The sequence below is a fragment of the Vidua macroura genome, chromosome 16, assembly GCF_024509145.1.
Source record: "Vidua macroura isolate BioBank_ID:100142 chromosome 16, ASM2450914v1, whole genome shotgun sequence".
Classification (NCBI taxonomy): Eukaryota; Metazoa; Chordata; class Aves; order Passeriformes; family Viduidae; genus Vidua; species Vidua macroura.
In genome coordinates, this window is record NC_071586.1 from 14458112 (window position 1) to 14483029 (window position 24918).

General features: G+C 52.1%; 3 protein-coding genes across 3 annotated transcripts; 2 read left to right on the forward strand and 1 right to left on the reverse strand.

Annotated features, from left to right (window-relative positions):
* Window positions 1–865: 865 nt before the first annotated feature.
* ATPAF2 (ATP synthase mitochondrial F1 complex assembly factor 2) lies at window positions 866–6688 on the reverse strand. The gene is made up of 8 exons (XM_053991858.1): window positions 6455–6688; window positions 5193–5237; window positions 4664–4809; window positions 4145–4242; window positions 3186–3266; window positions 2940–3052; window positions 2066–2181; window positions 866–1466 (listed from the first exon to the last, which is right to left on the reverse strand). Exons 1-8 carry the CDS (start codon window positions 6597–6599, stop codon window positions 1329–1331), a joined length of 882 nt encoding a protein of 293 aa, XP_053847833.1. The 5' UTR covers window positions 6600–6688; the 3' UTR covers window positions 866–1328.
* A 115-nt stretch (window positions 6689–6803) lies between these two features.
* GID4 (GID complex subunit 4 homolog) lies at window positions 6804–14903 on the forward strand. Its single transcript, XM_053991859.1, is given in 7 exon segments — window positions 6804–6863; window positions 6866–7165; window positions 8365–8424; window positions 9139–9246; window positions 9924–10025; window positions 11011–11141; window positions 12321–14903. Coding segments are annotated over 7 exon segments (825 nt in total). The 3' UTR covers window positions 12385–14903.
* A 644-nt stretch (window positions 14904–15547) lies between these two features.
* On the forward strand, window positions 15548–24692 carry DRG2 (developmentally regulated GTP binding protein 2). The gene is made up of 13 exons (XM_053992376.1): window positions 15548–15661; window positions 16743–16903; window positions 18197–18286; window positions 19324–19384; window positions 20340–20430; window positions 20772–20844; window positions 20984–21074; window positions 21252–21349; window positions 22218–22294; window positions 22957–23045; window positions 23890–23948; window positions 24355–24408; window positions 24494–24692. Exons 1-13 carry the CDS (start codon window positions 15598–15600, stop codon window positions 24578–24580), a joined length of 1095 nt encoding a protein of 364 aa, XP_053848351.1. The 5' UTR covers window positions 15548–15597; the 3' UTR covers window positions 24581–24692.
* The last annotated feature ends 226 nt before the right edge of the window (window positions 24693–24918 follow it).

Here is a 24918-nt window from a genome sequence, read left to right on the forward strand (position 1 = left end):
CCCTGTCTCTTCCATCATATTGGCACAAAGCCCGTGCAGACAACTCAGACCTGGTCACAAGGGGTTATGGATCAGCTGTGAGCTGATTGAACCAAATCATAGCAGCATATCATGCCTGAAAGCTTCGGTACCTGTGAGCTCGGTGGCAGGAACCTGTGAGCTGCTGGCACGAGGCAGCAGCTCAGGAGAGGAACACTCTCCATCAAACCACCCCCGAGATAACAGCAGGTTTCCAGCTCAGCGAGCACAAGGCTGGCGGGGGCTCCGTATGCCTGGGAGCCTCATCTTCTCACCCCTTCTCGCAATCGGCTTTCTGCAGCGTGAGCAGAGCAGCCCCCAGCCAGCAGGAAGGGAAATCAATGGTTCCACAGGAGCTCACGCGCCGCCGCTCGCGACAGCCAAGTGAGGAGTCATTAATTCCCCTCCTTGCTCGGTGACAGGCGCTGCCACGCTCGCTTGTGGGCAGCTTCTGAGGAACGGTGCTGGCCGGGGCGGTGCTGCTCCAGGCAGGCAGCAAGGAGAAGGTGGGAAGGTTAAACGAGAGGGTGGCTGTGTGTGCTCGCCAGGGGCAGAGCAGGTCTCAGAAAACCCCGTGGCTGCTGCTGCCTGTCCAACACAGATTCAGCTCATCATACTCTGTGCTTCTGAAGATGGCTGGAGCCCTGGTTTTACCCCTCTTGCTCCACGACTATACAGTTGTCTCCTTGCTACCTCCTCAGCTGCATGGAGTGGTTCACACAGTAGTTAGTGTCTGCTCTGGCCTGTGATTTTCAATACCTGGAGCCATCCCAGCACCTGTCCACAACGTGGCAGCTCAGGACCCACCCCACAGTTTGGTGACTAAAACAAAGACACACAGCTTTTGGTACCTCACAGGGGCGAGTCTTTAATGGAACACAGAGACCCTGGTGTTACAGACAGGCACGCCGAGGGATGAACAACAGATGCAGTGGAGTCTGTTTTCAGATTTCCATAACAAGTGTGTGTCAGGAGCTGGCAGCTATGAAGACATGTGGCATATGCTGGGTATGTCTGTGCCGTGCCCTGCCCAGGAAGCTATTTCTTCTGTGGGAGCTCCTCTGATGAGTTACAGACACCAGGAAAGGACAGAGCTGCTGGCTTGGGGATTCAGAGGAAACTCACCTTGACCTCTCCTCCTTGTGTGCTGCACTGCAGCAGGCAATCCAAGTGAAGAGTTGCCCACAAAACCACAGCACATGAAGCTGATCCCAGGAAAAGTGGAATGGCAGGAAGGTGGCTACCATCCACTGGGGTCAGGCCAGCAATTCCCAGCTGGACGTTTTCTTTCTGTGCCCTGCCCAGCTGCCTCAGTCCTGCAACAGCTTGTGTTTTACAGTTGAGCTCTCTGAGCAGAGGTGAACAAAGAGAGTCCCAGCTGCCGTGCGAGCACGCAGCTCACACAGGTCGTAGTCATGGGCCCACTCCACATTGCCCCAGCGCCGAATCTGAAGGAGAGGAGGAACAGAGATTATACTCAAAGCAACTCTCAGCTTCCCTTCTCATGTTTGTGAAGCACAGGTAACCCCCCCTACCCCCAGGAACTGAGATGATCCTCGACTGCTGAGGCAGGGATATCTCGAGATCAGGATGTGCTTCATCTGTACTGGGGTCTGAGGCAAAGCCTCTTAACGGGAGGATGAAAAGATTCCCAACTTCAGCTACTTTTGGGACAAGGAGAGCTTCACACCAAGCTAATTTCCAGCAAGCTTGCTATCTTGGTGTCTACCAAAGCCTCCAGGCTGGATAACCCTCAGCAGGAGAAGTCAGCCACAACTTTGCACTTCAGATTAGAGAGGGAGAAAAGCAGCCATCTGGGCTCTGTGAAAAGAAACTGGCAGCCCTGGGAGCACTCTGGGCTGGTGTGCCCGTGGTGTTGCTCTGCAGCAGCACGCACCAAACGCTCTCAGACACAGAGACTGGTGGAGTGGAACGTCTCCTGCTATAGCAGGCACTTCCCCTGCCAGTTATTTGTGGTGGGGGATGCATTTGTCATGCTGAGATTATTGCTATTTGAATTATAGGGCTGTTTTGTAACATAATTTACCTGGTATTCTTCCTCCAGGCGAGACAGAAGCACAGCTTTCTCTACAGTAATGTGCCTGTCAATCAGGCTCATGGACAGAATCAGCGATTTCAGCTGGGTGATTACAAATTCTATACCTGGAAGGGAATAAGCCAAACCAAACAAGATTCATGGCTGTTTTCTGCAGCATTACAGCAGCATCTTCACATGATCTGAAGAGACAGGCAGGCTGTGGTACCCCCTCAGGGAGGGCCAGTGATCCTCCCACCTGCACCTGGGCACTCAGATCTGTGGCTAACACCAGGCACGGAGCATTGTGCTGGCCCTGCCACTGCAGTGACAAAGGCCATGCCCTGGACACCACCTCCTTTTATTCTGCCACAACCTTTCCCTGTGCAAAGGGAAGAGATATCCACCCAAGCTCGAGAATTCTGTGTCTTTTGTGGGTTTCACTGCCTGCTGCTCATTCAGGTCTGGAGCAAAGCAAACCTCCCTTCATTTCTTTATCTTTCGGTGTCATTCAGATGATTCAGGCAAGATTAAGTGGGATATAAGGATAAAAAAGTGAGGACAGTGCACAGTGTGGGCACTTTGGAGTACTAAGCCTGATTTCTTTTCCTGGTAACAACAGATAGGGATTAAATCATTAGAAGGTTTGGCATTAAAGAAGTTATTTCTGCTAAGGTGGAGCAAGCAGCTCATGGGACAGCACAGTCAGATCCTGAACACCAGTGGCACTGAAGAGAATCCCTGCCTGTGACAAAAGCAGGTCAGGGCCTGGCCTGCAGATTTAAAACATAAACCTCCACACCTGGAGCAGGAGAAGGAAATCATTCCTGCCACTCTCCTGCCCTGTGGAGAGGAACCACCTCCTCACTGGCCCAGCCCTGCTCACCTTGCAGGGCCCACATGTTGTAGGATGCCAGATGGCTGACAAAGGTCTCCTTGGTGCTGGCTGGAATGTTTGGCCCCAGGATGCTGGTCGAGGAGCCAATTGTCACATTGTACCTGGAATGATCACCCAAACCCTTAGCAAAGCCCAGGGCTCATGGAGCCTGTGGCCTTGGCACTTCTAAGCACCAGAGCTCCTGGGCTCAGCAGGGCAGGGCCTTAAGCAGCCAGGAATCCTTTGAGCTCTCACCTTTTCTCAGCCCAGGCGACCACAGGATCCCATTCGTTCTTCTGTAGTTCTGCCAAGGCTGGAGGCTCCTCCACACGATAGCTGGGACATCAAAGAACAAAACCACACTGGATGGTCACTCCCAGGCTGGGACACACCTCTGGGAAGAACACTGACCCCACCAGACCCACAGCAAGTGGAACAGGGACCTGCTGTCCACCCAGGCAGCAGTGACAGGGAACAATCCCCCAACTCTTCCCTAAATTCAATGCTTTTTGTTATTCCAGGAAGGACAATTCTGTCTTACTACAAAACAGAGCAGTGAACCAGCCAGCTGAAAACTGCAGGCAGCCCCAAGCCACAGACTGAAGTGAGGTTTAGCAGTTAGAGGAGGGCACAAACCCCACTGCAACTCTCTGTGGGGCCACTCCTGCTTCTCCTTGCCCAGTGGCTCAGCTCAGCATTCCCTGCTCCCCCAGTCTGACCAAAGCCGCAGGGCAGCTGGGGGAAGCCTGTTCCTCTCTCTCCACAGGAACTGTGCAGCTGCCAGTGGAGGTTGGGACAGGAGCCTGGGCATGAACAGGCTTGATCCTACAGCTCACAGGGACTTTAAGGAATTTTGGGACTGGTACAAGTAGTCTGAGCTATCTGTACTGGCAGGAATACCAGGGACTGGCTAAGAGATCCCCACAGGCCTTTCAAAGATGTTTTCTTTTCTCAAGATCTTCATTTCCCACTGCTCTCACCCTTGCCCAGCAGGGAGGTGTCCAAAACAGAGCTCAACAGAGGACCAAATCCAGTGCTCCTTCTTTGGGTGCACAGACTCCAACCAGGTTTGCACATGCAGGACTGATCTAAACTAATTCAAACCCTCAGGCAAAAACCAGCACAGAGCCATGCCATGACTGGGTGAGTGCAGATGTCTTCCCTCACTTTACCCAACCCTCTTTCCAAAATCCAGCTGGGTCCCCATCTCATACCAGACTGTGTCTGTCTCCAGGAACTTCACAGCTGCTCGGATCAGCTGCGTTTTGTTTCGCTGCGTGGGATTGTCCAGCGCCGTGTTGCACAGAGTGGTCTGGGGATAAAAGCAGTTGAAACTGCTGTTATTCCAGCCTTGAAAAAGCAGCAACTTCCATGGTACAATGCCAAGAAGAAGCAGAGGGATCTGTGGCAAATGAACAACTGAGGGATGCAGGGCTACAAAATGGCTAATGTAATAGGTATCTTCTCAAATCTTTCAGAATCCCTGGAAACAGCTCATTAAGCAGCAGGGAAGAATTGGATTGCTCCAGAGCTCAGTTTCCTCCTGCCCCTCACTATTCCCAATAACACTGTCCAGCCCCTTCTCAAGTTCCACTAGTGACACAGATTCCCTCTAGACAGGCACCCAGCCAGCCCAGAGAAAGTCCTAACTTTCTGCTCATTAGGAGCAGGACAACCTGCTGCCTCCACATTCTGCATTTGGAGGTCTCAGCACTCCACCCTGCCGTGCTCACCAGGTGCATCGTGTAGAACTTGATGGTGTCTTTCTGGGAATCCCACTCTGTTGCCACTGCAATGGCCAAGGCCTCGCTGGGGACAGTGAAGAGCTTGGCCTGGGGCGTTTTCAGCTTTCGGTGGTCCAGGTTTATTTCAAAGCCTCCTGGGGAATCAGAGTAGAAATCCTGGGGAATCAAAGAGGAGCAGGCACTAAGGAACAACAGACAACCCCACAGCAGGAGCAGATTCAGAGCTGGAGCTGAGAGGAGCAAGAGACCAGGAATACTCAGGTTTCCCACCATCACTTGGATACACTTGGTCCTGGAAGCTGCTTCCCACCATGCAGCTTTGCTGTAGATGAGAAGGGGGCACAGCAGCTGGTGACAAACCTGCCACTGACACAGCCTGGGCTGCAGGTGCTGACGTGGTGTGGGGTGATACACCTCTCCTAGGGATCAGCCATCCCATCCCATCCCATCCCATCCCATCCCATCCCATCCCATCCCATCCCATCCCATCCCATCCCATCCCTGTGGCCATACTCACCTTCCCCCTGCGAGATGCTCACATTCTGGTAGAACCTCTTCCTCTCTGGGGACAGAAACAGAAGGCAAAGAGAACATTCAGAGGGCAAACAGAGAATGTTCAGCCCCTTCCCCTGCTCCCCATCACAGCTCAGAACAGACAGAGCTTTGCTGCTGTCGAGGTGGCCTGGCCACAAAAATCCAGCCCTTCATCCACAGTTTCCAAGCTGTGAGCAGCAGGGAAGCACCAGGAGCAAAGAGAACCAGCTACAATCCTGCCAGGCTGGGGGCTCAGCTGCCTCAGGGTGTGGCAGGGCTGGTTTCCCAAGGAGGCCTGTCCCACCTCTCCTCAGGAGTTCTGCTTCAGGGTCAGCCTTTCCAGATTCTACAATTACAGTCACACTGGACAAATTAATCCCCAAAGGACACTGCAGCCCAAACATCCCAGGCCAGCTCAGGAATATACCTGCTCCACCAACAAGATGAGCCTGAGGAAACTTCAGGTCTCATTTTAGGAGCAGCGTCCTTTGCTACCAGCACTCCTAACACTGTGAGAGCAGGATTACACCCACCCCAAAGGCTCGCACCCCTCCCACAAGGCAGGAAGAATCCACGAGCCATTCCCCCGACAACAGCAACCAGGCTGTAAATCCCAAACCCATAAATCTGTCTCGTGAAGGGCACAGCAAACAGGTCAGGCTGCAGGTCTACTGTTCCAGGCTAAAACCAGCACATTCCCACTGGGGAAATTGAAGGATTTGCTCAGGCTCAACGACCTGTGAGCTTTGGGGCCTCAGGCACAGTTCTAAAAACAGATTAAAGTGTGTGTACCCCAGAGGAGCCCCGAGGCTCATCAGTGACTCCCAAAACCTTGTCATGAGTCACCGCGACTCTGCAGCCTCACCTCCGACAAAATGAGATTAATTTTACCGTTCTCAAACCCACGTGATTCCAGCAAAGTTTCTGGATAGGATACGTGGGCCAGAACGTACCTGAACCCCCTCGTCTGAGTCCCATTCCCTTAAAATCCCTAAAACCCAATAAAACACAAAACCAAGCGTAACAAACTGGTTCAGTGAGGGCTCGGCCGTGCTGCCAGCGAACCCTGCCCGCTCCAAACACACATTAACGCCAGGGAAAGGGCGCGGGGGACAGCCCCAGCCCCGGGGCCGCTCAGCGAGGCCGTGCCGATCCCAGCCCTGCCCCGGTGGCCCCGGCATGAGGGTCCCCAGGGAAGGATCCCCCTCCCCAAACGGGGCTGGAGCCGCCCCTGTGCTCCCTCACCTGTCGGCGGGGCATAGGCCCGGCGCCCACATGACCCCACCGGGCCGCTCCCAGCATCTGCAGGAGGCGGTCGGGGGAGCCGAGCGGGCGGGGAGTGGGCCCACCACAGCCGGCGACAGCCGCGCCACATCGCGACAGACGACATAGCAACCTCGTCCCCACCGCGCTCAGCGCCGCTCCCTGGGCGCCGCCATCTTGCCGGCGGCCGCAACCAATCCACGCCGCCTGGACAAAAAAAACTACATTTCCCAGCGGCGCCAGGTGGCAGCACAACCAATCAACGCCCCGGCGTCGTGACAGCAGCCAATCAGAGTCAGGGGACGCCCCTCAGGCACGCGCGCGGGGGCCAATGGGAGCGCGCGGAGGCGCTGCCAGGAGGCCCCGACCCAGCGGCGGCCGCGGCGTGAGGGAGCGGAGCGGAGCGGAGCGGAGCGGGCGGCGTCCCCCGGCCGCACCCCGGCCCCGGCCACGCTGGCGCCCGGGGACCCTCCCGAGATGCCGGTTCGGAGCGAGAGGCGCCGCGCTGGAGGGGCGGGGGGCTCGGCCTCCTCCTCCCCTGCCACCGGAGCGGCCGCCAGCAGCCTAGTGCCGCCGCCCCCCATCAACACGGCGCAGCCTGGAGTGGCCACTTCGCTTCTCTACAGCGGGGCCAAGTTCCGCGGGCAGCAGCGCAGCAAAGGCAACGCCTACGAGGTGGAGGTCGTCATGCAGGTGAGGGGGTTGGCGGGGCGAGCCGGGCCCTGGCGGGGCGGGAACGGCCACCGCGGCCTGAGGCGAGCGGGGGGACCCGCTCGCCTCAGGCCGCTGTGGCCGTTCCCGCCCCGCCGGCCCCTTGCGACAGCACCCGCATCACCCTACCCCTCGATATTAAGAGGAATTTCTTCGCAGAAAAGGTCACTAAACATTGGAATGGGCTGCTTAGGGAGATGGTGAAGTCACCATCCCTGGAGGTGTTTAAGGAAAGCCTGGACGTGGCACACTCAGTGCTGCGGTCTGGTTGACAAGGTGGTGAATCAGTCACAGGATGGGCTGGATGATCTCAGCTCTCTTCCGACCTCAGTGGTTCTCAGTGATGATTCCAAGCCGGCGGGGTATTTTTATGTTCGTTTCCCCACGTTCCTGGTGGGATTTGTTGTGGTGGGGACATCCCATGGCTGCTCAGCTCCACTGCACGCTGTCACCTCGCAGGGGCTGGCTGTGGTTTTGTGCTTAAAAACGCTGCTTTTGTGCCGAAAACGTGGCTGTTTTGCATGTGTCAGCTGAGGAGAGGGGGCTGCCTGCTCTCCCTGTGCTGAGCACAGGGAAACGTTGCTGTCCTTTGATCACAGGTGGAGAAGATCCATCTTCTCTCGGGTGGAGGTTTTCACTTCCCTGAATAACTCACTGCGTGTTTTGAAAGCGGATCTGGAGATGTCGGGGAAAAGAAAAAAATCCCTTGGAAAATCCCTGCTTTTAAAGGAGCAGGCAAATCCTTGCCTAGTTTCTGCACAGCACAGGCAGAGAGATGCAACCTGATAACTCCAAATGCAGATGGCATAAAAGCTTTAGATTTAGGAGAAAGGCCTGTAAAATGCTGGGGGTGTGGGTGATTCTTCCAGGGATGCTTTTTCTTGGAGAACACTTTGAGTCAGATCCCTTCCTGCTGGAAAGGGGATTTGCTTCCTGCTGGAGAGTTCTGGGCAGAGGGTGTTGTCTTGGGAGCAGGCCTGGGATGTGGAGGCTGCCAGAGGTGAGCTGGGCACCTGCAGATGATCTTTCCAGGTGGTTCTCATCATGGAAAAGTGCTGTGAATATAGGGCAGTGGGTGCCAGCTGGAGCTGAAATTATCTTTGGAAGGGTTAGAAACTGCTTTGGATCAAGCATGTACCTTCATACCTATTTTTATGGTTGGACTTTACACTCTTTTCCAGCATGTGGATATGGAAAACTCCTATCTCTGTGGATACTTGAAGATTAAAGGCCTTACAGAGGTGAGTGTTAACTGCAAAACAACACAAAAGGGGGCTCTGTGAAGTTTTTTTTTTTTCCCTGGTGGAGTGAGAGAAGCTGCTGCCAAAAATAGGAAGTGGAGAGGTTGAGCATGGTGTAGATTTGATCAAAGGGGATCAGCTGGAGAATGGTGCTGGCTGTAAATGTCACAGGTGATCATCCAGCTGGGAGCTCCATGGAATCATTTAGAGTTGGAAAAGCCCTCTGATTTTTGAGTCCAACCACTGATTTTTGAGTCCAACCACTGCCCCAGGACCCAGCCAGGTCCACCAGTTCCCTGGGCAGCCTGTTCCAACGTTTAACCACTCTTTTAAATTGTTCCTAATGTCCAATCCAAACCTCCCTTGGTGCGATTTGAGGACATTTCTTCTTGTCCTGTCCCTTGTTCTCTGGGAGCAGAGCCTGACCCCCACCTGGCAGCCCCCTCAGCTGCTTGTGTTCCAAATCCTTCCCCACAGCCCAGCTCTGACATGGCTCCTGGCTTCATAAAGTGAAGAAAGGCTGGAATAAGAGTGTGGAGGAGTCAGCCTTGGAGAGGTGTGGGGCAGGACGAGGGATGGGAGCAGCAGCCGCCTCAGATTGCCCAGAGCTCTCCCTGGGAGATGCTTTTTGCTGAGTGCATGGAGCTCTGTGTGCTCTTGGGTTTGTGTCTGTAGGTGACAATTGTGACCCCACCTTTGTCTCCCCTCTGCCAGGAGTACCCAACCCTCACCACGTTCTTCGAGGGCGAGATAATCAGTAAGAAACACCCGTTCCTAACGCGCAAGTGGGACGCCGACGAAGACGTGGATCGTAAACACTGGGTAAATAAATCTGGGAGCAGAGGGTGGGTCTGGGCTGCTGGTTTGGAGGAGAGGTGCAGTGTGTGCCAATGCAAGAGCTGGCAGAAAGGCCTGGAGTCCTCTCCTTGTTGCTGTTTCCCTCCTCCCACTGGGATCTTTGCAAATAGAGGTCTCTTCAGCAAGCTGTGATCTGTGATGAGGGAGGGGATGTTTTGTTTTCCACTTGTTTGCCTCGGGGTTGGAAGGGAGCAGGAGCAATCCCTATCTCTTGACCCTCTAAGAGAGCACACTCCTTATTTTTGGAGACTTATTGCAAAATGGAGTGGAGAAGGGGAAAGCACAGGTAGGGTAGTTGGTACCTGTGTCCCTGCTCAGGGCAGGGTGCACCTGCTGCTGTGTTGTGAGGCCACAGCAGCCACCTGATCACCCCCCACCCCCATTGACCTTGGCTGTTGTCTGCCAAGCTTTGATGTTTGTTGTATTTCTGTCAAAATATCTTCCTCTGAAAGTGCAGGAGCTTCTCCAGCCAGGCTGGATATTGCTGTGAGTGTCAGTAGATAGATTTCCCTCCTAAACAGCAGCTGGTACTAGAAGTTCTATTCCTGGAATAAACATCCTGGGTTGTTTTTTTTTTTTCTTTTCTTTTCTTTTCTTTTTTTTTTTTTTTTTTTTTTTTTTTTTTTTTTTTTTTGTTTCAGGGAAAGTTCCAGGCTTTTTACCAGTATGCAAAAACATTTAACTCTGATGACTTTGATTATGAAGATCTAAAAAATGGGGACTATGTCTTCATGAGATGGAAGGTAAACCCTGCCTGTCTCCTTCTCTGCTGAGCTGCTTGCAAGGCACTGACAGAGACGTGAGATGTCTCAGAGCTTTTCCAGCTATGATGGTTTAATGAAATATCTCATCCTGCCAACCCCAAAACCCACTGTACTTGCAAGTTCCAGTATGACTCTTGTCTAGCCAGCTAATTGTGTCCTTAAGGGCTGCAGTCATGGCTAAAAACACAACAGGAAAATCTTGCTTGGTGATGCTGCAGAGAATTGATGTCTCCAGTCCCTGTGTGGGGCCTGTGTTTGATGCTCTGGCCAGTCTGCAGCTCTGTTGTTCAGCTGGGATCATCACAGAGTCACCATAGACTGGTTTGGGTTGGAAGAAACCTTAAAGCTCATCTTGTTCCCTCCTCCTGCCTAGGGCAGGGACACCTCCCACTATTCCAGGTTGCTCCAAGCCCTGTCCTTGGACACTTCCAGGGATCCAGGGGCACCCACAGCTTCTCTGGGTACTGTGTGCCAGGGCCTCCCCACCTTCACAGGGAAAAATGTCATCCCAATATCCCATCTAACCCTGCCCTCTGGCAGTGGGTAGCCATGCCCTCTCTTCCTGTCACTTAGCAAAGTTCCTCTCCACCTTTCCCATAAGCTCCCATAAGTGTTGAAAAGCTGCAGTGAGAACTCCCTGGAGCCTTCTCTTCATTCTCAGGCTCTGACTCCCAGTTTTGCAATGGGCTTCTGGCTTGCAAGAGATGGGTGTTTAAATTGATCTCTTGCACTCTTAAAACTCATTCTGTTCTCAGTTATCTGCTTCCCTGTGAGGTCCCTGCAGTGGCAGGTGGTGAAGGGACACTCTGGTCTCTGCTCTGGGCTGCTGAGAGTGCAGGGAGTGCTCAGCCAGGAATGTCTTCATGTTAGTGGGTACCAATATTTGGGTTGGGAGGGCAGATTGGGGTGGGGTGGGGCTGTATTTGACCAACATTTTAAGATGCAGCCTATGTTTTGAATGCAGGAGCAGTTCCTAGTCCCAGATCACACCATCAAGGACATCAGTGGTGCTTCCTTTGCTGGCTTCTATTACATCTGCTTCCAGAAGTCAGCAGCATCTATAGAGGGCTATTACTACCATAGGAGTTCAGAATGGTAAGGAAGCTTCCTACCTCCTGAAGACTTAAACCAAGCTGTGACTCCTCTCCTGCTTGTCCACAACCTTGGGAGAGTCCAGGCAGGAGATTCAGGCTGGTGGTTGGACCTTGGGGCTGAAGGGGGGGATGTGGCCACGGCTGGCCTGAGCAGGCTGGTGTAGTCCATTGGTGTGGTATAAAGTGCTGCCCTTATGGAAAAGGGGAGGAAATTTGGGATGGCAGGATGGAGGAGGGAAGATGATGCAGGGTCTGAAGAAGTGCTGTGAGGGACCTCAGTTCTCTCTCCTAAGGAACAGCTTGGCTGTTGCTCCCTTCAGGCAGAAATCTTGTCAGGCCAGTGTTTTGTATTCTGAGGTCCTTGGGGTGTTGCTGTTAAGACAAGAGAACAGTCAAAGCTAATTGGTGGGTTTTTTGTTGGAGACAAGTAGCTGTGGAGAGCTCTTTTCCCTTGCATCATTGTCATGAGCAGCAGGTGGAGGATGGCTGGAAGCTCTCAGGGGGAGGGAAGGAACCAGGAGGCTTTCAGACACATTCCCTCTAGCTGAGCTTTGAAAGAGTCATGTGTAATTTGCACTTGTAGCAAACACTGTTTGAACTTGAAAGTTGTTGAACTTCAAAGGGAGTCCAAAAAACCACCACAGTCAGCCCACCTGGAATGCTGCCTTGCTGCAGGTGGCTCAGAGGAACCAGAGTGGGAATTACAGGATCATTAAGGTTGGAAAAAACCTCCAAAATAATCAAGTCCAACCTTTGACCGAATACCGCCATTCCCTTTAAACCCTAAATGGAATGTCTGTTTGATTTCTGAGCACTTCTAGGGATGGTAACTCCTCCACTTCCCTGGGCAGGCCATTCCAGGTCTAAACCACTCTTTCAGTGAGGAACTTTTTCCTCATATCCAACCTGAACCTCTCTTGGCACAACTTGAGGCTGTTTCCCCTTGTCCTATCACTACTTTTGTGGGAAAAGAGCCTGACCCCCACGTGGCTGCACCCTCCTGTCAGGGAGTTGTAGAGTGGTGAGGAACGATGCCAGGATTTTGGCACGGTGGGGAGTGGCTGTTGGATGCCTGAACACTCTGGGTGTGTAAAGGGGGAGAGAAGGGCAGCCAGCAGAGTGTCTGCTCTGTGGCTGCCAAGCAGGAGCTCTGTGTAATCCTCTCTTCCTTCTCTGCCAGGTATCAGTCATTGAATTTAACGCACGTTCCCGAGCACAGTGCTCCTATCTACGAGTTCCGATGACAGCTGTCCACATCTGATAGCGCCCAGAAGCAAACGGGCAGGAGAGCATGGCCTGCCAGGAGAACTGTGTCCCTGTGGGAGCACGGGAATGCACGCTTCTCTCCTGCCCTTGGACTCAGAGAGAGAGAGAGAGAGAGCCTGGATGTTAACTCACCCAGCCCGAGGAGCTGCTGGAGCTTGATTCTCCCTCCTGTCGAGTGGCCATTTGATCTTTACTCTGGTTTTAAGCTACTTTAATGCACTTTCTTGTTGCACAGCTCGTTTCTCTGTCACTGAAGTTCCTCCCGGCTCTCCTCTGGAAGCTGTTTCTCAGTAGCTGGAATCAGTGCTCTGGCCTCTAAATAATAAGGAAATGTAAGCTCAAGGCTTATATTTTCCTTGTTATATCCTGATGTGGGTTGAAATCACCAGGATTCAGGTTTCTTGCCCAGATTTCCAGCTGTGATGCTCCCAGAGCCAGGTCCCGGGTGTGAGGCTTAGCTGTGGAGTCTGTTGGGGAGTGTTGGCTGAGGTAGGGCTGGAATGAGGCTTTGCTGGCTAACAAGGTAGCTGCAGATCTTTCAGGAACGCCAGCCCTTTGGAGCTGGGAGCTGTTCCTGTGTCTGGATACACCATTGGGAATTAATTTGATGTACGGACTTCCAGGCTCTCAGTAAAGTGGATCTGAACTCTGCTTGTAGGTGTATATTTGCTCTTTACTTAAGTTAAGGGTAAAAAAAAAAAAAAAAAAAAAAAAGTTAAAAAAAAAGACAAAAAAACACCTTTTATTAAAAAAAATAATTATCTATTTTTATGGTTCCTTTTCCAAAGGACCCTATGGCAAATGCACAAGTACTGGATTCCATGTTACTGTTTTCACATTGAAAACCAGGAATGTCTGTGTTTTTATAATCTGTGTCTGTATCCAGCTAAGCTTTGGGAACATAACCAGAGCACAAACGCTGAGCAGCGTCGCCCTGGGACCTCTCAGCGTTTGTACTCCCCCTTCATGCTTCACCAACACTGCTTGACACCTTTTTACAAGGAGAAACAAGAAAAAAGTTTTTAAAAAACCCTTCTCAGTAGCTCCCTCTGACACTGAATGTTCCAACTTAAGGCTCCTGTGCCAAAGCGTGTGCATGCGTGTGGGGTGGTTTTTTTAAAGACACTTTAAAACTTGGCCTCAGTTGTGTTTTTACCTTGTCAGCCCCACCTGTGGGGCTTTGTGAGACTTTAGTTTGCCTTTTTTCTGGCTGTTTTAAAGCCCAGCTTCCTCCAGGCAGACGTGTGGTACGGCTGGTGCTGAGGATGGATTTTCCACCTGGGAGAGGAGATTGAAGCCTCCGCGTGCCGGCACGAGGTGCTTTGGGTTTTGCTTCTTTTTAACTAATTTCCCTTTTGGCAGCAGTTATCACTTGTTTAAGCCTTAAGGAGGAAGGATTCAGGGCTTGGAGAGCCCTTTCCTGTATTCCAAGTTGGGCTTTGGAGTGCCTGGTCTCGGGAGATGATGCGGAATTCGCCCGCCTCGCGTGTGCTGCTCTCCGTGGATCAATCCTTCTCCCCGTGGACAGAGATGCCTGGGGAGAAGGGAGAGACCTGGCCCTTCCCAGGGACTGTGTGCTGGTGCCTTGGCTGTTGCTGGGGGACGTGCAGGGACAGCACTGAGGTGATTTGGGGCTGTGAGCAGAGCACTTGGGAAGTGCGTTCCCGTTTTAATTTGCTCCTCTTGGAGAAACTCAGCCCCTTTGAAGGAGAGGGGTTTCCTCGTGGGCGGTGCTGGGAGATGTCCTGGTTTTAGAGTGAAAACCAGTGGTGCTGCTCTGCTGTGACCAAGTGTGGGGGTGAAACCTCCTTCCCAGGTGCTGTGTGAGTGCAGGGACCCAGCTCCTACGGCTCTTGCCAGCCCTCTGGAGCTGTCTGTGCAATGCTGGTGGTCCCTGCGCTCCCCAGGGCTGTCAGTGCCAGAGGGACACCTGGATTTCTGATATGGCTTAGTTGAATTAACCCTGTTCGTTGCCAGAAGCTGAGTTTAGGATGGTCCTGGGGGTGTTTAACACGTGTAACTATCCCTAAACCAATGAAGTTGGGTTGTTTTTAAGACTTGATATGTTGTGAGAAGGGTGTGGAAAGAGCGTCCTGCTCTGTGCCTGCCTTCTTCCCACCACCCTGAAGGGAATTTCAGCTTAGATCCAGAACGGTCTGGATGTCATGTGTGGCAGGAGCAGAGCAGGTTGCGGAGCTGAGGGTTTTGCAGGGGCTGTTGGTGTGTGGATTTTCCCTCCTCAAAGGCCTTTGCTTTGGTTTTTCCTTTTCTTTGACCTGTTTGAGTTGAGGGGAGATGTTCTGTACGTCGTGGTGCGGTGACAGAGAATGGCCCAGGGGAGGATTTGGGGGGCAGAGGTGAGAAATGGGGTGTTTGAGTTTGGGAGAGGATGTGGTGTCTCTTGAAGCACTCTGGCTGCAGCAGGGTGTCCGTGTGGGGGCCGAGGAGGAGTTTTGTGGAGCGATCAAGATCCAAATTAAACATGGATTCTGTTGAAGGGGTCTGTGTCCGTGTGTGTTTGTCCACCACAGCACTTTGTGGTTCCAGGGTCTTGCTGTGCTTCATCTCCTTCCTTGAGGGCTTCTCCAGGAATCCCAGCAGCTTCTGATGGCCTTAATTCACAGACTCTCAGAATTATTAAAGCTGAAAAAGACCCATGAGAGCATCGAGTTCAGCCTGTGACTGATCCCCACCTTTTCACTTGGTGTCACATCTAGTCTTTCCATGAGCACCTCCAGGGATGGGGACTCCACCAACCTCCCTGGACAGACTGTTCCAATATCTAATCACCCTTTCAGGGAAGAAATTCCTCCCGATGCCCAACCTGAACCTCCCCTGGCCCCCTCGAGGCTGGTTCCTCGTGTCCTTTCTCTGGGTGCCTGGGAGAAGAGCCCGATCCCCCCCGGCTCCAGGGGCCTTTCAGGATCCAGGCTCAATTAGAGGAGGCAGTCCCAGTGAGGGGCTCCCCTGCTTTCTGAGCCCTTTCCCTTTGAGCCTCTCCCTCCGTAGCCTCCTGTCCCCGCCGCTCTCGCCCCCACCTGGGGTCACCTCCCTGGGGTGGCGGCGGGCGGAACGCAGGGCGCGGGGCTCGGGGCGCGGCCGGAGCTCGCTGTGCGGCGCGGCCCGGACGTGTGACGGGGACGGACGGCCGAGCCGGCGGCGCTTCCGGCGGGCGCGGAGCGGGGCCCGCCATGGGCATCCTAGAGAAGATCTCGGAGATCGAGAAGGAGATCGCCCGCACGCAGAAGAACAAAGGTGCCGAGGGCGGCCGGGGGCTGAGGGACCCGGGGACAGCGGGCGGGCACGCGGGCTGAGGGACTGGGTGGGGGCACAGGTGGTCTGTGAGTTATGGGGGGGCTGAGAGGGCTCCGAGGGAAGAGGAGACTGGGATCTGTGGGGAGTCTGGGGGTCCGCTGGGCTGCGAGCTATGGGGGGCTGGGAGAGACTCTGGGCGCTGTGGGGGCTCGGGGTTGTGGGGTCTGGGAGGGGCTCTGTGGGAAGAGGGGCCGCTCGGGGCTCTGGGGGAGGCAGGATGGGGGGGTTGTGGAGCTGGGGGGTCTTTGGGGACACGGAGGGCTGGATCGGGGGTGCCGGGAGCAGGGTGAGCCCTGGGGCTGTGTGAGGGGCCCTGGGCAGGGCGGGGGCCGCTCTCTCTCCTGCCCTGTGCTGCAGCCGCAGCCCCCCCGGGGCTGGCAGCGGGGACATCTCGAGCTGGCACAGGAGGCTCCTGCTCTTTGAGAGCTCTGGGGGCTCTGCCGGAGCTGCTGCTGGGGCTGGGGGCTGTGGTAAATAATAGAAATAAACCTGGAAGCTCCTGGTTTCATGCCCTTATCTGTTACAAAGCAAGACAGCTACCTTCCTTTTTTTTTTTCCTGGTTCAGGTGTAAATTGAAGTGTTTTGCTAGGACTAAGGCAGGAAAGTACTTTCACACATGTGAACTCTGGGTTAATTGTGTCTTTAAAAGTTGACAAGAGGAGGGGGAAAATAATCTGGTCATTTTGGGGTGCTGAATGTGAGCAGGTGTAAGGAGGGGCTGCTCCCCCTGTGACCTCTCTCCTGAACTGGCTCCCTTCGTTCCTGCACCTGCTCCTTTAACTCAGGAACTTTTTGGCTGTTTCCCTCCACTCTGACTTTGTGCAGGTCCCTGGAAGGTTTGCTCTCAGTGCCCAGGCTTCCAAAAGGTGATGGAGCAGCTGGGAGCAGCTCGGTGCCTGGCCATGCTTGAGATGCTGACCAAGATCCACAAGTGTTTCCTTTTTTAGGAAGGTTCTCGCTCCCAGAAGCGAATCACCAGCAACTTTCTGCCAACCAGCTCTTGGCTTTGTGTCATTGCAGCCACAGAGTACCACCTGGGCCTGCTGAAGGCAAAGCTTGCAAAATACAGAGCTCAGCTGCTGGAACCCTCCAAATCACCAGCTGCCAAGGGCGAGGGCTTCGATGTGATGAAATCAGGAGATGCCCGGGTGGCTCTGATCGGTTTTCCTTCTGTGGGGAAGGTCAGTCAGGGTTTGTGCTCCCTGTGTCTCCAGGCTGGGCTTTGCAGGGTGTTGTAAATGCAAGTGAACCCGGGGGGAAGAAATGCTGATGTGTGACTCCAGCTCAGAAGGCTGAATGATTTCTTTATTATAACTATGCTATAATACATTAATTTTCTATTTAAAGGAAATACTAAAACTACAAACCTACTTTTCTAACTCCCATATCTAACTCACTCACAACTCGTGTCCCTCTCTGAGAGTCCAGCCACAGTGGGTTGGGTTGGATTGGGTTGGATTGGATTGGATTGGATTGGGTTGGGTTGGGTTGGCCACCAGGCTCAAACAATCCTCACCAGAATCCAACCAAGCAATCACCCCAGGGAAACAATTCTCCAAACACATTCCACATGGGGAAAACAAGGAGCAGAAATAGAAATTGTTTTCTCTTTCTTCTCTCTGTGCTCCTCTATGAAAAAAATCCTGAGATTTTTTTTTTTGCAGCAGTGGCTGCAGAGCAGGTTTGGGATCACAGCAGCGTGGGATGGTTTGGGTTGGGAGGCACCTTAAAGCTCCTCTGGTGAGATCCCACCTGGAGTCCTGTGCACAGTTCTGGTGTCTCCAGCATGAGGAGGGTGTGGAACTGTTGGAGAGAGGACTGGAGAGTGGAGACAGGCTGAGAGAGTTGGGGCTGGAGAAGAGAAGGTTGTGTGGAGACCTCGCAGTACCTGAAAAGGCTCCAGGGGAGCTGGAAAGGGATTCTTTGTAGTGGCAGGGAGAGGGGGAATGGGTTCACACTGAAAGAGGGGGAATTTAGGTGGGATATATGGAAGAAATTCTTCCCTGTGAGGGTGGACAGGCCCTAGCACAGGTTGCCCAGAGCAGCTGTGGCTGCCCCTGGATCCCTGGAAGTGTCCAAGGCCAGGCTGGATGGGACTTGGAGCAGCCTGGGATAGTGGAAGGTGTCCATGGCAGGGGCGGAATGAAATGGGCTTTGAGGTCACTTCCAACCCAAACCATGCCACGATTCTGTGATCTAGCTGAAAGCTGGAGGTGGGGAAACACTCCTTCATGCTGTGTGCTCTGCCCTGTGGAACTCGTTGTTGCCTGAAAGTTGTTCTTGCCCAGCCCCAGCAGTGCTGAGGAAAGAAAAGAACTGATTTACTTGAGTTCCATCACAGTGTCACCAGCTCAGTCCCTGTGCCTGGAACAGCCACAACACAACTTCCACAGCCTGAGGAGCACTTTGGTGTTGCTTGTTTTGCTGAACCTTCTCATTTTCCTGCCTGCTGATGCTGATCTCTTGCATTTCAGTCCACGTTTCTGAGTTTAATGACCTCGACTGCCAGCGAGGCCGCGTCCTACGAGTTCACCACGCTGACCTGCATCCCAGGAGTCATAGAGGTGAGCAGGATTCTCCTCCAGCTGTGCAAGTGTGTTTGCACCAGCCACACTTGTGCTGCCACTAAGGAGCACGCACATCCAAAGGTCTCCAAAGCTGAATTTTGCTTTAAACTTATGAGTGCTGATGTAGCACTTCCCTGAACAATTCAGGATTGGCTGCCTGAGGAGGATTTTTGTGCTGCTCTTGGTCTGACCAGAGCAGTACAACAATTCTCAACTGAATTTTCTATAACCACTGTCGGTGCCAGTGACCAGCTGGCTGCAAACCTTGACAGATTTGTTTTTAATGAAGCTTTACAGAGGCAATCTGTGCTGTGATCACTTTCAAAACAAAATGCAGCTATTCCTGTCCTTGAGGGGTTTTATTAGTGGTGACCTCAGCATCCATCAGTAAAGCAAATGATAAAGGGCATCAAACTGAGAAGTGTCCAAGAGTAATGAGGAAATCTGGCTCAGGATGGAAGGGAAAGTTAAATAATGAAAATAACTGTATTAGTGGGAAAAGGAGTTTAATGTAACACATTCAAGCAGAGCTGTGAACTGCAACAATGGCTGGAGAGCCAATGCCTTGCAAATCCTAGGAATAAGAGTCTCCTGGGTTTTTTCCTGGTACTGTAAGACCTGCAGCACCCCTGAATAGTTTGATCTGTCACATTAAGAGATGTGGCACTTGTTTATTACTGAGTTTTCTCATTAGACCAAGAAAAGAAGGGTTGTTTTTCCTTTCCATTCCCCAAACTTGGGAATGTGTGACTGCTGTGCTGTTTTCCTGCTGCTTTGTCCAGCTGCAGTCACAGGATGCTTTAGGGGGTCAGGATCTAATGCAAGCTGTGTGTGCTGCTGAACACAGCCCATAGCTCTGGAATTTGCCTCAGGACAGAGCCATGAGCTTTGTGCAGGGTTCCCCTGGCCTGCCAGTTCCATCCAACTCCACTCTCCACAGGATGTGGGCCCCCAGCACGTGTTTGGGGCTCCTGGGGCAGCTCAGGTGCCCTGCAAGAAGCTTTCAACTTTCCATCCTTCCATTTCCCTTTCAGTACAAAGGAGCCAATATTCAGCTGCTGGATCTGCCTGGAATCATCGAAGGAGCAGCTCAAGGTTGGCTCATGTCTGTGTTCATGTACAGGAGGGATTTGCCCTCAGTAGTGCCCCTGGGTGGCTCAGATACACACAGGTTTCCTGGGCCAAGAGTTCCTACTTTGTCTTTCCAAATTTTTGAGTCCTTGATCCTATGTGAGGCACGATTCCTGTCCCTGAGCCCACAGAAGGGTCTATGTGTAGCACAAAGATGGTTTTCTGGAGGTGGGAGCCAAAGCAAGCCAGTCACTTCTCACATCCTTGCCTGAGTGTTAAGTGGCTCATCTGTTTTCTGGTACTGAGGAAATCTATAGAAAGATGCTGGAGAGGAGGAGGGAGAATTACAGCTAAACACTAACCTTGTTTGAGTAATTCCCTGAGTTTCTGCCAGTCCTCCCATGACTCCTGATTCTGGGAAGAGATGTTGGCTTTGTCTCTCTGTGTTGTCATTGTCCTCCTTGGCTGGTGGTTTGTCTGAAAATAGCTTAGGAAATCAGGGAGTCATGAAACACCTGGGAAGGGACCCACAGGGATCATCCAGTCCAACTCCTGGCCCTGCACAGGACACCCCAACAATCCCAGCCTGTGCCTGGTGTTGTCCAAACACTCCTGGAACTCTGGCAGCCTTGGGGCTGTGCCCATTCCCTGGGGAGCCTGGGCAGTGCCCAGCACCCTCTGGGAGAAGAACCTTTTCCTAATCCTAACCTAGATCCAACCTAATCCTCCCTGACACAGCTCCAGCCATTCCCTTGGGTCACTAGAACAGTGTCTGTGTTTCCTAAGGCACCTTCTGGCACTGATCTCCTCTGTGCTGCTGCAGCTGCTGCCAGGGCTTCCAGCAGCTGACTGCAGCTAGAACAGCACTGCAGGATCTTTTTCCTTGCTTTCAAGCTGCTGCATGGGGCAGGAGTGCCCATCTGTCAGGGCACTCAGCTGGTTCCTGTTGCTGATGTGCATCCCCCTCCTGTCTCGCCAGGGAAGGGCAGAGGCCGGCAGGTGATCGCTGTGGCCAGGACAGCAGACGTCGTTATCATGATGCTGGATGCCACCAAGGGCGAGGTGCAGAGGTGAGTGTGACCTGGCCTCTGGGCTTGAAAACATGCCAGCTCCCTGAGGAATTGTGGAGAGCACCTGGGGGGAATGAGGAATTAAATTGCTGAGTGTGAGATGGGGGTTGTATTCCATGAGAAGCATCCTGCTGACTGGAGCGCGTGCTGAGCTGGAGGGTCATTCCTACAGCACGGCTGTCACAGGTGGGAATGTCAACCTGGATTTCCACCACAGACTCTGACCTGCATTAGGGGGGTTTTAGGCTTGTGGCAGGGCTGTATCAACACAAGAATCAAAAAGGGAAAGATCTGGGTGTCACCTGGCCACGCTCAGCCTCACTGGTGCTGTGTCCCTGCAGGGCCTTGCTGGAGAAAGAACTGGAATCTGTAGGAATCCGGCTGAACAAAAGCAAACCAAATATCTACTTCAAGGTGAGGCTTCCTGAGCTCCTGGAGGCACAGCTTGTCTGCTCAAAGCTGAGCTCCCTCTGTGCTGCCCCTTATGTTGGACAGGCTGAGGGGGCTCTGGGTTTTGCAGAATGTTCTTACATTGCTCTTTTGCCTCCTGCAGCCCAAGAAGGGTGGAGGCATCTCCTTCAACTCCACTGTCACGTTGACTCAGTGCTCTGAGAAGCTGGTTCAGCTCATCCTCCATGAATACAGTATCCTTTCCTAAAATGGAAGACCCTTAAGCCATCAGCAGCTCATGGTTTAAGTGCTTCCTGCTGTGTGACAGCCTTGGTGTCACTTTGGTGCTGGCTGGTTGGCAAGAGGCTGTCACCAGGGAGCTCAGCCCGTGTGGTGTGTTGGGATTTGGGCCTTGACAGTGTCCACCTCAGAAATCTTCAACGCTGAGGTCCTGTTCCGAGAGGATTGTTCCCCTGATGAGTTCATTGATGTGATTGTAGGAAACAGGGTCTACATGCCATGCCTCTATGTGAGTATCCTGGGCAGCCTGGCTTCTGTCACACCCAGCATCTCTTTTCTGTGCCAAAGGAAATGGTGGAGCTTCACAGAATCATGGAACAGTTGGGGTGGAAAGGACCTTAAAGCTCATCTCATTCCACCCCTGCCATGGGCAGGGACACCTTCCACTATCCCAGGGTGCTCCAAGCCCTGTCCAGCCTGGCCTTGGACACTTCCAGGGATCCAGGGGCAGCCACGGCTTCTTTGGGCAACCTGTGCTAGGGCCTCCCTGCCCTCACAGGGAAGAATATTTTCCCAGTATCCCATCTAACCCTGCCCTCTCAATTTAAAGCCATTCCCTCTTGTGCTATTACTCCATGCCCTTGTTCCTGGCTCCTAAAACAGAAACGATTTGGGGTTTAAGAGGTGGAAAACAGCTCGACAGGGAGTTTTTTATAGGCTTTGGATGTGCAGCCGTGTGCTGTGTGTGCTCCCTGGGCCCTCTTGTGGCTGGTGCTGCCCTGGAGCAGCAGAGTTTCCAATCCTAGTGCCGGGCTTTGTTCCCACGTGTGGAGCCTCCGATTCCCCTGCTGCCAGCTCTGTGCTTAACTTTTCACATCTGGTCCCTTGTGTGCCAGAGGTCCCCTTAGGGCTCTGTTTGTAGCCACTGGGTCTGTATGAAATCAAAGAACGTGTTCCAAGTCATCCCAAAGGGAGAGTTTTAAAAGGCCAAAATTTATATTCAGGCTTCTGAATTTTAATAGTTTGTTTTACTGAGAGTCTTGGCTTATGTTCTGACAAGATCTGTGTTTCTGATTCAGGTGCTGGAGCTACCTTGTTCTTTGTACATGTTGCTGAATTGCCTTTTTAAGGGCTGTGTTGTTTTCCCTTTGGTTTAGGTTTATAACAAGATTGACCAGATATCCATGGAGGAGGTGGATCGTCTTGCTCGGAGGCCCCACAGTGTTGTCATCAGGTAGGAGCTGTCACGTTGCCTTTTCTGCTGGTTTGCCTCATGTGGGGTTCATTTCACACCCCTTTCTTTATCTTCTCCCAGGAAGAGACTTCTCCCAGGGCTTCTGGGGTGAGAAGCAGAGCTGCTGTGCAGCTTTTCCCAGATTTCCTTCCCCTGGAGAGGCAGGCAGCTTGGCTTCTCTGTGATGTCTGCAGGACAGAGTCAAACAGTCTGGCTTGTTTCCTTAGAAGTGCTGATGTATCTGTTGGGGCTTTGCTGCTTCAAAGCTGTTCACCCTTCTGGAATCATGGATTGGTTTGGGTTGGAGGTTGGAAGGGACCCTAAAGCTCATCTCATTCCATGCCCTGCCATGCACCTTCCTTTAGATCAGTTTGCTCTAGGCCCCATCCAACCTAGCCTTGAACAATTCCAGGGATGGAGCATGAAACTCTGTACAGCCTGTTCCAGTGTTTCTCCACCTCTTTAGTAAGGAATTTCTTCCTAATATCTAATCTAACCCTGCCCTCTTTCAGTTTAAGGTCGTTTTACCTTGTGTTTTTCCTTTCCTTGCATCATTAAAGACTTTGCCTTCATTCTCCAGCACTTTATAAAGACATTTCACCTTGTTCTTCTGGATCCCTAAATCACAGCAGCAGTAAACAGATGATCCTGGTGTTTTGCAGCTGTGGCATGAAGCTGAACCTGGACTACTTGCTGGAAAAGCTCTGGGAGTACCTGGCACTCACCTGCATCTACACCAAGAAACGGGGACGTAAGTGACCACGAGCTGAACAGAAGGTTTGAAAGGCACAGATGCTGCTGCTGCTCATGGAAGGCAGACAGGGCTGGTGCCTTGGAAATGCTGGAATTACACCCTCCCTAATCATCTTTCAGCTCTTGGCAAATGCTTCCTGCTCTGTCTGATCCTGCCATATGTGGATCCCACCATGGCCTTCCTGTTGTATTTTGCAAGAGCTGAATTTTCATGTCTTTGCATGATATAGGGGAATAAAGTGTGCAAGTTCACAGCTTTTTCCTTGTTATGCACACTGTGATTAACTGTTTAGCCCATCACAACCCAGAAGAAGTTTCCTGTTCTTGCTGTAAGAAATTTGGTGATTCCCATGCCCTTGGAGGTGACTTTGATCCTCCTTTTGCTTTATAGCCCACTTGCAACTTCTCCCACTGATGAAGGCACATCAGTGGGAGAAGTTGCTCTGTTTGGTTGTGAGCAGCTGAACTTGGGTGGGTGTGAGGAGATCAAGGAATTTTCTGAGCTTGTTAAGCTCTGAAATCTTGGGGATTTTGGTTTTTCCTTGAACAGCAGGTGTGTTTTGACTTGGCTGGTTTTGTTTGTCTAAAGTCAAGGGTTTGGGATGGAATCGGATCAGGTGGGTTGTGAAGAAGGTGCTGACTGTGTTGAGTGGGTAATTGCACTTGTGGGTAGTGGAGAGCAGATTTGATGCTTTTGGGTACTGGATCCCTGTTCTGTCTGGGAGCAGGAAGGAGGAATTTGGGAGTAGTAAGCACAAGGTGATGTGAGATGGTGTCAGCATTTTAGAACACTCTTGATAGAAATCCAATGCTTTCCCCCCCCCTCTTCTGTTTCTCCACAGAGAGACCAGACTTTACAGATGCCATTATTCTACGGAAAGGGGCCTCTGTGGAACATGTGGTAATTTTTCTGCATCTTTTACATTTCCCTGTGTGCAGAAGGCAGTTCCTCCTGGACCTGCTGTGATTTGTGCTCCATAAAGCTCAGGACATGTCAGTGTTTGGTTGTGCTTCTCCTTTTGTTGCCTTTTATCTGCCTCAGGTTTCTTTCACAGCTGCTATAAAAGGTTTGAACAGTAATTATTTAATGCAGCCCAGTGAAAAAGCACATGGAAACAATGGAATGGGGCTTTATGGGCTTGGTGATTCCTGTATCTGTTCTGTATGGTTTCAAGTGCTTTTAACTGGCTCTTAAACTCTTTATTGTAAATTCTGGCATAGAGTTGAGTTTAATTCCTGGGTATTGAAAACGTTGTTTGCAAAGTGGTGAATGTAAATACTTCAACTTCTGCCTGTCTGTCTTGCAGTGCCATCGGATTCACAGATCATTAGCCAGCCAGTTCAAATATGCCTTGGTGTGGGTAAGTGTTAGACAGCAACTGGAATCCCTGTCTTCAGGTGTCTCTGACTCTTCTTCTAACCCTTCTCCCATTTTTTGCTTCAAAGGGGACAAGCACAAAGTACAGCCCTCAAAGAGTGGGCTTAACCCATATGATGGAGCATGAAGATGTCATTCAGATTGTAAAGAAGTAACTGCTGGTGCCTGGCCTTGCCTTTAATCACTGCAATTGGAACTGACCATGTAAAAACAAAACAAAACCCAGCAAAAAAAAAAAAAAAAAGAAAAAAAAAAAGAAAAGAAAAAGGGAGATGTGTTCCAGAGCCAAGAAAGCTTCCGTGAAGCTCCTTCTCTTGGAGAAAGGCAGAAAATGAGGCTACAGTGCTTGCAGGGGGGGATGGGGAAGATGGGTTTCCATCTGGCAGCATTTCAGGCCAAGTGATATTTCTTAAAAATTTAAAAGGAGCCAGTTCTTCTAGGGCACAGTTCCACAGACAGCAGTGTCCTGCCCCTTGTGGGGTTTGCACATGAA